General features: G+C 36.9%; 1 protein-coding gene across 3 annotated transcripts in view; it reads left to right on the top strand.

Moving 5' to 3' along the window:
* LOC139964383 (uncharacterized) overlaps nt 1-12540 on the top strand; it is a 117170-nt gene that overhangs the window by 71413 nt on the left and 33217 nt on the right. For all 3 annotated transcript variants that reach the window (XM_071965964.1, XM_071965963.1, XM_071965962.1), the window contains 14 exons: nt 209-253; nt 1052-1105; nt 1731-1784; nt 2340-2393; nt 4417-4470; nt 5429-5482; nt 6093-6137; nt 7604-7657; nt 8144-8188; nt 8996-9049; nt 9560-9613; nt 10712-10765; nt 11468-11521; nt 12443-12496. In XM_071965964.1, coding sequence (XP_071822065.1) covers nt 209-253; nt 1052-1105; nt 1731-1784; nt 2340-2393; nt 4417-4470; nt 5429-5482; nt 6093-6137; nt 7604-7657; nt 8144-8188; nt 8996-9049; nt 9560-9613; nt 10712-10765; nt 11468-11521; nt 12443-12496 — 729 coding nt within the window. The remainder of the gene's footprint in view (nt 1-208; nt 254-1051; nt 1106-1730; nt 1785-2339; nt 2394-4416; nt 4471-5428; nt 5483-6092; nt 6138-7603; nt 7658-8143; nt 8189-8995; nt 9050-9559; nt 9614-10711; nt 10766-11467; nt 11522-12442; nt 12497-12540) is intronic.

The raw sequence follows: 12540 nt of genomic DNA on the forward strand, positions 1-12540 counted from the left end.
TGTTGGTACTGTACGAATATTTCAAACCTCACAGCTAACCTTCATACTTTGAATGTTTTACCATAAGTATGTTGTAAAGCCACCCATCCATGTCTTCTTACACATTATATGTATAGTTTCTATCCCAAAATTATCTCCATAAACAATCCAAGTTTTGTATTCCCCCTAAACCGTTTTGTATCTTTCTTTTTGTTTGGTTTTCTTGCAGGGACCATTGGGCCAAAGTGGACTCACAGGTCCAAAAGGTGAAAAGGTGACACAATATTCACAACTTGTGCATCACAAGTATCGCTGTATCGGTGTGATGTTACCAAATGTTATGTAGCATGCAAAAGTTGCTTCTCGTAGGGGAACTCGATGAGGAAAGAGTGACAATAAATATTCTTCCCTGGTATATTTGTAAAACGGCTTTGATGATGTGGATCTGTGATTTCAAACATGGCATTATTTAAGCATATAGAATTTTTACACATATCAGAGTATGTATTGTCAGAATGTTGTTGTAGCACATTCAATTAGTTAACAAAATCAGTATGTTATTAAATCGCTTCCAATGCATGAGGATAAAAGCTATTGCACATGGCTCAGTGGAAAAATGACAGATATTTTGACTTTTGATAGTATGTAAAGTTGAATGGAGGGGTTGATCTTGCTTCAACAGGCATCAAGATGTTTTTTGGCATAGAACAATTTATGGAGAAATATGCATAGCTCTTGGTAGGATTTTACCTGAGGCAGGGAAGGTGGTGCAAGGGAGGGGGGGGAGGGGCGGTATGACACCCATGGGTTGGCTTTCGACCAGTCGGAACAAAGAATCATGCTTTCTATAGGCACAACAACTTGTCACAACACTCCCGATAAAACTCACTTAGGACATAAACTTAGTTCAGGTTGGCCATGATGCTGTCATGTTGGGTTGCTGTATTGGAAGTGTCTTCCTGACTAATGTTGCAGTATGTACTCTTCTACTGCCCTTCATGCTCATAGCTTTCATTTTTGCCACATATCAAATTAATCACTCCTCTTATTTTTTGCTTTTCATTTATGGCAGGGCAGTCAGGGCAGATTAGGGGCGCAAGGAGATCCGGGAGAGGCAGGCGTGCCAGTGAGTACTCTTTTTTTGCTTCTTTGCTGTCGTGAAACAAAAGGTATTGTTTTTTGGTTTGTTTTCTTGTTTGTTTTGTTTTTTGTTTTATATTTAGTTTTGTTTTTTTTGTTTTTTTGGTGTTCATTCCATTTATAAGCCTCGATAAATTACTTATTAATCTTATTACATGCAAATTGTTGGTAAAATTTTCCTGGGGGTGGGGAAGGGGGATAGGCAGGTGCTCCAGACTGAGTATTTTTTCACTACTTTGTTGTCATGAAACAAGAAAAGTTTTGTTTTGTGGTCATTCATTTTCAACCCTGAAAAAGTACTGATTTCTTTTACAAGATCATGCATATTGTTGGTTAATTTTTCCTGTGGGGGGGGGAGGAGGGGGTGGGGAAGGGTGAGAGGAGGAGGTGTGGAAGGGTGAGAGGAGGAGGTGTGAAAGGTGGGCAGCTGTGCACCTGGTTGTACTGTAGTGGTCGAAGTCTCATATGGTCAGAATAATTCCACAGACCAATGTTAGACCTACTGATAACAAAAACTATTTCTAAAGTCTTTTGATATAATCTAGTATGATACTGTGTGATGCTGTATACTCAATATGTACTTATGTTCTTTCCAACTTTCCTTTTGTCAGGGTGAAGAAGGACCACAGGGCTCCAAAGGCAATATTGGTGTTGATGGGACTCAAGTGAGATTTTAAAAAATGGCTTCTTAAATTTTTATTCTTAATATCTTTGGGTCTGAGGGTTGAACATAGTTTTTGGCATGGTAATGGTAATAATAAAGTAATACTTCACCATTCTTAAGCATGACCTTTCGGTTTCTGGGTACTTTCACTTGTTTTGAACATATTTAGAATTATAACTGTGGTACAAAAAAAACCCAATGTTTTATTTTTGAATACTTTGAAAAAAGCTTCTTTTTGTATTGCTACACTACAAAAATTTGTAGTACCCTTGAAATTACTTCAAGCCGTTGTTGATATTGCAGGCTATTTGCCACTTAAAATCTACAATTGTAACCCATTCTCTATAGTAATATGAGGGTTAGTGCTTTTAATTATTCTATAATGATTTGTGAACATATAAAATAAGTTATGAATTTTTTTTAAACAAAACTGTATACACGTTTTTTTTGGGGGGGGAGCAGGAAGGGGGGGCAAGAAGAAGTGTCAACTAGAGAGAAGTGACATTGAGTGATTGGCTGTTCTTAGATATCATGTGTAGATTTTCTATTTTCATAGGGAGATGAAGGCCATAAAGGACCCCCTGGGCCTGCTGGACCCATTGGACCTCGGGTAAGTCCATGAGAATACCTGTGAGATGAACAACGGTGTCAGAATAAGATGATAAGTTCAAGATATTTGCATTCAAGATATGCTGAAAGTATCAATTTTTCATTGACGTTGGAGCAATGAGTAATTTATGATATGTTTAGGGCTTTGCTGAACATTGGTTATAAACAAACACTATTGCCTAACATGAGAATATGTAGCCGTAATACCTCATCATGTCTTTGTCATGAAGGGGTGTAATGGTATGGGACATTAGAGCAAATGTCATGGATTGATTGATTGATTGATACAGGAATGGTGGAGTTGTTATCCATGCATGAAACCATCAGTGTTGTTATCAGGCCAGGGGGAGTAGGGGCAGACAGGGGTTGGTGAGGATATATGAAACCCCCAATTTTTTTTTTAAACTTAGCATATTCTGCAAGATACTATCAACCTTTTTGAGGAAAGTTGCAACTAAATTAGTTACGAGGTTGTCTTAATATACATATACCAGTCTTGAAGTGCGTCTGCTTCTGGTATTCTACCATTTCTTGCCTTTAATCTTACCCGGCCTAACAAATTTGTACTCATTTTCAGTGGGATTTTGAAAGTCTTGCATATGTTCAAGATTAAGTACTCATACTAATGTTCTTAGAGCCTTGTACTCATATGCAAACCAAGTTGAATTCTACTTGTACTCATACTCATACTGTTGTACTCATACTCATACTGTTGTACTCATACTCATACTGTTGTACTCATACTGTTGTACTCATACTGTTGTACTCATACTCATGCCGTTGTACTCGTACTCATGTTGTTGTACTCATGCTGTAGTACTCATACTCCTACTGTTGTACTCATACTCATCATATTGTACTCATACTGATACTGTTCTACTCATACTGATACTGTTGTACTCATACTCATACTGTTGTACACATACTCATGCTGTCATACTCATGCTGTTGTATTCATACTGATATTGTTGTTTTCAAACTTATATTATTGTTCTCATACCCATGCTGTTCTACTCGTACACTGTGTAACACTAATCGTGTTCTACTCGTACACTGTGTAACACTAATCGTTGCATATCACATACATAAGTTCTAGTATGAAGATGGTGAGATCATTGTTGAGCAAACCCAACAAAACCTAATTTCATAGCATTAATAAAATATTCCTGATATACATTATTTTTGTATATATAACATAATCAATTATATTTATATATATAATATAATTCCATGAAAGCCAATATTCCCATTCTTCTTTCAAGAAACAAAAAAGTGTTTATAATTTTAAGTCAGATTTGATTTCTATGATTTCATAACTTATTATTAATTATTTAAAATTGCACCATTTCGTACGGTGAAGGGTATTAACACCATGGGCGATTTACTTTTCTGCGATGGAAATTGTTTACGCCAGCCACTCACCCAGATAACCCCATCCCACATATAACAGCCTGGAATAAATTCCAATTGTTGAGATCTAACCAAAATGTGGTATCATTGATTATGACTTTTCCGACACATGAGAATCAAAACATCGGAAAAGGTCACAAAAGTTATCAAGGTGTTTATTAATTTACCAGTGTCGTATAGGCTTAACATTCTCATTCTAAACATTATAAGTCTAGAGATAAATCTCTCTCATAAACAATGATTACCTCGACTCACTGCTTCTGATCATTCATTTTTTATTATTTTTTAAATGTCTAATTGTGACCCGAACTGCATCCGTCTTTCTTGTTAATATCACGTTCTTAGTTTACAGCGATAAAGGAAGTGATAAATGTAATCATTTCTGAACCGTTACCACCCCATTTCATGACACTAGGGCGTGCATGAGGTCCTGGTTGTCATCTACAAGGGTGGGGGTGGGGGGGGGGCTTTGTGTATCATGTAAATAGTTTTTACAACATCAAAGGTTGTATCATGTGGGAAATTTACCCTCACCTGTCATGCTTTTTTTTTGCCTTCTCCTTTTCTTGCATGATATCACTTCCTTTCTCAATCCATTTTTGTTTTGGTTCTAGGGATCTGAAGGACATCAGGGAGACAAGGGTATACCAGGGGTGGATGGAAGAAATGTAAGTTTTTTACTAGGTAGAAATATTTTTCTTCTACTTTTGAGTTCATTAAAAAATATATTAAAAATATATTATATTATAAAACATTCAGATATAAACAAATCTGAATGTAGTATGCATTTTTATTAAGATATAAATATAAAATAAAACTGTTAGCAAACTGCTTATCCACTAGAGAGCCTGTGTAAGAGAATGTCTAAAAGTAAGTTGGCCTGACGTTTCGATCCTAGCAGGATCTTCTTCAGAGGCTAAATGACAAGTAACAGTAACAGAAGGGACAAAAACACGATATAAATAGATGTAAATATGGCGGAGAGATAAATGCAACGATGTCAAGTTTCTTGTCTTGTAAAGACTTTGAAGGTTAAAGTTTGGCACTATTTAAAGAATATATATATATATATATATATATATATGTCTTTCGGATGGGGGGTACAAAATATATTTGGTGGTTGCAGTACGATTTGGAACCCGATCTTTGTGCCAGAGCAGCACGTAACGATGTTCCTTTGCTGCTTGTGAAAATAATTCAAATATATCGTTATATAGGAAAATAATGGGTCAGAAAGTTCTACATGTTGTCCATCTGTTATCTTGAAATATCCTTATCACAAATAGGACCTACGAGAAAACTTAACTTAAAAACACCATACATATCTCATGTCTTCCCTTACTGTGATCTAAGGTTCCGGGCCTGCATTAGTAGACTTTTTGAAAGCCCACCAGTGGGCCGCATGGGATTTGATCGCATTCCACAATCTGCCCGACTAAAGACCTGGACCACCATCTCTCTTCATTCAAAGCATATTATTAACAACGAGAGAAATAGTCTCAATTTTAAATGCCTTGATAACTCCCCATTATAAATAGATCAATAGTAATTTTCTCTTCTTCTTTTGAAAAAAAAAGTTGTTATGAGAGATTAATGGTCTTATGTTTCATTTCATGCCATGTTTAGGGTCAGCATGGAAACAGAGGGTCAAGAGGAGACAAAGGAACAAAAGGATTGATGGTAAGTGGTCATCCTGTGAAAAGATGTTGTTACCATGGCAACTGAATTATTTTCTCACTTATGATCATGAATCTTGTCTATCAAGTTGGCTACAAAATATCCATCGGGTCAGCTCTTCATAAGCAACGTAATTAATAACTTATAGGGAAGATAAAGACTTGAATGATGAATGATAAAACATTTTTTTAAAGCCGTACAAATTGTCAATGTAAATCATTGTTAATTATTACTTATATGCAGTAAAAAGAATGACATTTTGTTGGCATTATTAGAATTTATGAAGCAATCCTTTTTGATGACATCATGATTTAGTCATTACAGGATATATTCATAATGTTTAGAAACACCTCCTAGTTTCAATTGTTTTTTTTTTCTTTTGACCATGGCAAACCAAAAAAATTTCTGCTCAGTCATCTTTGGTATCATGAAGAAACCGTTTCTTTTCTTTGTCGCCATAAATTCAAAGTAAGACCTTTACTGGCAAATATTTGCTGACTTACAGTAGATGAACATGTAGGGAGGAGTGGGGTGTTATGATGAAGGATTTTAGGGTGGAATGTCACAGCACGATCTGTTCACTTCTTTCTTTTTTTAATTTCCAACCTTGCAGGGTGATCAAGGGAAACCAGGCAAAAGAGGTTCTTCAGGCGATCAGGTAATTTATATCAATCTTTTTTTTCCGTTAGCTTTTCCAAGAAAAATTTGAGGTGGGGCTTTTTTAGAAATGACATATAGTTAAATATGTCTGCATTGCCATGTTAAATATGATTCATGGTGATCTAGTGGTGATAGAAGTGTTTAATATTGTGGAGTAATGTTTTACACAATAGCACAGTAGTTATGACATAATTCTGCTCAATGAATGGGACAAGTATTGGTATATTACAAAGTAGATGTTGATGTTTTTTATTCAGTGTATCAATTAATTGATATCATTGCTATGGTCTGGTGATGGTGACTTTAGAAGCAATGCAAACTACCATCTGTCTGGCAGGTTGTGGGTTCAGCTCCTGGCCAGCCAAAGTAACGTGGGTTTTCATCCAGGAGATATGCACTTTTTTTCCCATCTGAATAGGTGTTCTTGATATTCTCGAGCAACCATTGCTATCTTCAATCTTTTCTTCTACTTCTTGTTTCGTTGTCTGTTTGTCAATAGGCACACTTTCTTTATATTTAGCAATTGACCTTTTCTCTGTTACACATCAGTTTGGGTTTTTCATGGCATTGAAGCTATAGCTATGGCACTGCATCTGTCTGCCTGTCTGTCTGTCTGTAGTATATTTGTCAGTCTTTGTGTTTGTCTGTCCGTTTGTTTATGTATGTATCTGTTTGTCTGTCTGCCTGTCAAAAGTGTTGAAAGGTCATCATTCACAGGGTTTTTAGTGGAGTGATAGGGTTGCAAGGTGACAAATCTATTGTGCATCTATGGAGGGGGTGTTGTAGCAAATCTAAATTTAAGTAGTTGAAATATTAGTATAGGGTCCAGAGCGGTGGTGGGGCTGTGGAATCTTTTAGGGTGCTATGACTTGTTGGAAGTTCAACTGTGACATTTTTTGTGATATTAATCGGTTCATTTCCATGGACAAAGTAATTCTGTCCAATGAGGCCAAAGATCCCATCTTTGGTCTAAAGAAGGTCACAGTGCATTTTGAAACGGTGATACTCTTTCGTTGGGGCGTCGGCCAAGTTGATGCATAGTTGGCGATATATACTAATTAGTAGTGAAGAGGGGAAACGACTGCACAGGAAGCAGAGGTCACAGGTCAATTATCTTCATTACAAGCAAGTGCAAATACAGAATGAGGCAAAAGTTTTATTTCAACCAGGGATATGTTAGGATTGGACCAGACGTGGTTCATGTGGTTTCTATTTTAGGTCCGTAACTTTAGAGATTAAGCTGAAGACAAGAAAATGGCAATATAACTACTTGCTTGCAATCACCTTACGCTATTTGAACTGCCATAAATGTCGAAGTATAATTTTCCTTTCATATTCTTAGTTATCTTCGTGGATTTCTGAAGAGTGTCAAATAATGTAAGATGGCAAAGAGAATGGAGAAGATAAAGGACAACTGTAGAAGCATTTAATTTTTGTGTTTTATTCCTTGCTTTTTGTCTACAGGGTAAAACTGGCAAACGTGGGAAAAGGGGTGCAAAGGGTATTACTGGTGCAAAGGTAAGTTCATGGAATGCAGCTGATGAGTGTGAAAAACCCCAAATTTTTATTTTCTTGTTTTATTATGACAGGTAATGATGTTTGATTTTGGGGGTTGTTCAGGAATTTTCAGGGTGAAAGGCCAGTTGAATGTCATTGTATGGTACTGCTTAAAACTTTGCCAAAAATAATTTTCTTAAAAGGGAATTGATGCACTGTCACCAATGTTGCTCAGTATTATGATAATAATTTTGGAGGGGGGGGGGGTGATGGGGGGCGTGGGTATGGAATTTGAGGCCACTATAAATTTGCTAAAGTAACAATTTTTTGAAAGAAGTAAGTTCAATTTTTTAAAGAATCATTCAAATATAAAATCAACTAATATCCCATAGAATATTTCAGCTTTGCTTTATATACTTTGACCAGGGACAAATAATTAGGCACACAATGATGCATGTAATATATTTTGCCTTTCAATGAATTCTATCTATGAATTATCTTCTTCAGGGGGACCAAGGGGAACAAGGTGTGCCAGGACCTCAGGGTGAAGGGGTAAGATCGGAAGCTCAGTAATTGTTGTTCCTAACTCATATCAGTTGATAGGTAACAGATTCCTTTCACTGGTGGTGGTATTCTGTTTATATTAAAAATGTTGAATTCACAATATGCAGCAACTTGTTGATAGAGAAACAAACTGACAACAGACAAACTGACAGATAGACATTAAAAGAAAGAAAGAAGTAGGCAGAGATTGACGGGTTCAGACAAAGAGATATATAGAGACAAAGACAGAGAGATGGGTAAGTAAACAGAGAGACAGACAGAGAGACAGACAGACAGACAGACAGGTAGATAAACATATATGTGAACTACTACAGCACATGTCGTCAATTCGATTATTTTTTCATTGTAGATGCTACTATTAACTTTTCTTTTTCTATTCTTAAGTTTTTCTCTCTTTTTTCTTTTTGGGGAGTCTCCTACATTGTTAAGCCTTGCAGGCTTTATAGGAGACTTCCCGTCACACTGTAAATTGTGATGAAACAAATAAATATACAAAATATACATGTGTTAACCAGAAGGAGACTTAACACAGCATTATCATGGTATACCCTGTCTGAAACATTCACATGTTAAATTTAATCATCATTTTTTTTTTCTTCTTTTCATTTACAATATTAAATTGTCATGAATAAGGTATTCTTTTTTCATTTCTATTCATTTAAAAGGTGGAAATTAAACATTATGAAAACAAACTCTGTTTTCTATATTTATATTTACTTTTATTATTACTATAATTGTTACTTTGAAAACATATAAGTTGATGTTTCTTCTTATTCTTCTGTTTTTAATCTGAAGGGAATTTCTGGTCCACCTGGAGTGAGAGGACCCCCTGGGCAACAAGGATATCAGGTACTTCTTATGAACAGAATTTATGAATGGTTGACTGTCAGATTTTGTTGTTTCTCACAGTACTTTCATCATAAGTACTGCCAAAAACCCTTTGTAACTTTCTGAAAAAAAGGTTGTAGAAAAAATATAAAGTAGGAAGCAAATTAGGAGACAATTTTTATAATAAAAAACTACTGCTGTACCTTTAAGAGACAATTAAAATCACAATTTTCTTCCGTCTAAGAAAACCTTTAAATTATATATATATTCTTCAGAGACACATGTGTAAAGATACAATATACAAAGAGTTGAGGTTTTAAGTTTCTCGTACAAAGTTTTTCTCTATTAATTTGAAGCTTTAACTTGGGGATAGTACCAATCTAATTATTAGTTTTCACCCGATTTTATCTTTTCCCCCTAAAATCGTGATTCGACCTTCAAATGTTGTTTACTTGGATAGTCCTGTACTTTCAGCTCCCTGTTTTCGATAATCCATATTTACATGTTTATTTCGCTTCTTTTGTCATTCAGGGAGATTTTGGTGTTGATGGTCCCTTAGGTGAAAGGGGAGTGAAGGGTGAACAGGTGAGATTCTTTGTAATTGATTTTTTTCTTTCTAATTTATCGGAATGTCAATGCACGAAACAAACATCAAATTTATTGTGCAGTGTTCATTGTCAAATGAAGTTAATGTACTTAAATCTAGCAACAAAACAAGCTTTCAAAAAAAAAAAAAAAAAAAAACCCAGCTGAAACACTGGGCTTCTTCTATAACATGATGGATGATTTTATTGACATTAGAGTCCAGTCTTCCCCAGTGGGTAGGAAGCTCCCTAAAAGTGGGGGGAGGGCACAACATCGGAGGGTCACTTTCTCATTCCACAACCACCACTCATTATGCTATAAACCGATACACACCGGCCATATCACTTAAATATAGATGATGTGTTAGTATGCTATCAATACTATCATGATGCGCTGCAACATTGATATTTTATTTATTGAGATTGTTTATAGTTAACCGTGCTACAGAAAGATGGGATGCCATTTTAAAAATAGCTTGTACAGACTAAAAATAAATAATTAAAATGAAATATTAAAATTAACAAAGGCTTAAGAATTCCAAAAGACAGTTCTTCATCAAAGGGGCATATTTTATTTGCCAGTAGGGCACATTTGCTATTTTGGAAAAAAAGTGGGGGGCACATGCCCCAGTGCCCCCCCGGCTCCTACCACCCTGGTCTTCCCTTACAAACATGTAAGCTGAAACAAACTTCAGGGAATAAATTACTGTTCATAATTTGTGTAGCAGTCGTGAAGGCTCTAAATTGTGTCTGTAATAAAATACTTTGGTTGCCGTGTAAAGAAACTGCTATAAACATCTTTGTACCTGTAAAGAAATTTGCTCATTTTGAGTAGCATTTTACGATGCGTAATACCAGATAAATTAGTCCCTGGACCATTTGTGTGAAAATCCAACAATTCTTGAGGAATCCATCCCGTATGTGAGTTGGAAAGTTGTGTAGTTCAACTACGTAAATTAAACTAAAAAATTCCATCTTAGAACGACTGCTTTGGTAGAAAACATGGAGGAGTAAAAGATCAGTTTTCATCAGCACGTATTTTCAGAGATTTAGAATTTTAATGGTTTTACTTCTGTTTTTGTCTCTCTAATGATTTTAGGGCCATCCAGGACACCCAGGTTCACCTGGACCACCCGGGCCTCGTGGTGGTACGGTATGCAATTACTTTCGATAAACTTCACTCATTTTTGTAAAAAAGGAAGAAATTTAAAAAATGCAAATATAAAATATGAAAGTATACTTTCACAAATTTTAATAGTAATTTTTTTATATCAATCAATCGGTGAAGACTTTTGAACAAATTTTGCTATGTCAACGGAGCAAAAAAAAAAAAAAAACTCTTTCGGTGTTTACAATGAAATTATGTTAATTTTGTCTTATGTTGTTCTTAAATTGAGTTTGTCCTCTACCAATCCTTTAATAATCTTCATATAACAAATTTTATTCTCATGATATATCATATTATTTTAATAAATTAATTTTTAAGCTAACTTTTGATCATTGTATTCCAAAATATATAGTGGGGAGGCGGGGGGGGGGGTCGGTCGGGGTGGCATGGGGTAGTAGCAGTGGGGGATGGTCATATGGGATGCTCTCTGTGCTCTGTTAAGGAGAGTTTGCTATTTGAAGTCAGTAACTTTTGCCTTATTCAATTTTTACTGCACTTTTTTGACTGCACTGTTTCATTTCATGCATTGCCTGCTTGATGTGGTGTTTACAGGGGGCATGCACACAGGCTGTTTTTGTCATTTTCTCCACATGTATTATATTATTGTTATCTCGTTTAGTAATGTATGTGAACTCCCATGTTCTGTATTTGGGTACCTTTCCTCCATTTCAACTTTACTCACTGCAGGGTAATACTGGCCCCCCTGGATCCCCAGGAGAACTTGGAGAGGATGGACCACCTGTGAGTATTTTCCCATATTTCCCCTCCTCCCCCTCGCTCCTCCCCCTCCCCTCGGCAGATTATAATCACACTATTACTTATATGAGCATGTTTGGATCAATTGAATCACTGAAGAATATTTTGGTAAAAATCAAATCAATATTTCATGTTTTTTTCCCCCCCTAATGTTCCAATTCCCCATGCCCAACGCCCTTGCCCATCTTGTCAGAACAAAGCAACAACCTTCAACACCCACCCCATTCTCCTGCTCCCCATCCTCCCCCACTTCTCCTGTTCCCCATCCTCAAACCCCCTCTCCCCACTTCTCCCGTTCCCCATCCTCAAAGCCCCCTCTGCCCACCTCTCCCGTTCCCCATCCTCAAAGCCCACTTCTCCCTTTCCCCATCCTCAAAGCCCCCCACTTCTCCCGTTTTCCATCCTCAAAGCCCCCTCCCCCACTTCTCCCATTCCCCATCCTCAAAGCCCCTCCCCACTTCTCCCATTCCCCATCCTCAAAGCCCCTCCCCACTTCTCCCGTTCCCCATCCTCAAAGCCCCATCTTCAAAGCCCCCTCCCCCACTTCTCCCGTTCCCCAATCCTCAAAGCCCCCCTCTTCTCCCATTCCCCATCCTCAAAGCCCCTCCCCACTTCTCCCGTTCCCCATCCTCAAAGCCCCATCTTCAAAGCCCCCTCCCCCACTTCTCCCGTTCCCCAATCCTCAAAGCCCCCCTCTTCTCCCATTCCCCATCCTCAAAGGCACCTGCTAACACTATATTTAAATTCTTTGCTACACGGATGGTAAAGGCTGAAACCAAGGCTGTCTTTTAAGCTTATTTCAGACCAAAGTTCAATCACATTTTGAACACTCACATTTCCAAATATGTGCATAAAAGCCAATATTGTTTTGTTTTGACTAATAAAGCTCAAATCTGTTTTTTACAGGGTCAACAAGGCCCTCAAGGAAGTCATGGGCCAAGAGGATTATGGGGACCGCAGGTGAGATTTATTCTCTTTGGCATTGAAACTGTTATCAAAAAGAC

This window comes from Apostichopus japonicus, chromosome 22 (genome assembly GCF_037975245.1).
Source record: "Apostichopus japonicus isolate 1M-3 chromosome 22, ASM3797524v1, whole genome shotgun sequence".
Taxonomy (NCBI): Eukaryota; Metazoa; Echinodermata; class Holothuroidea; order Aspidochirotida; family Stichopodidae; genus Apostichopus; species Apostichopus japonicus.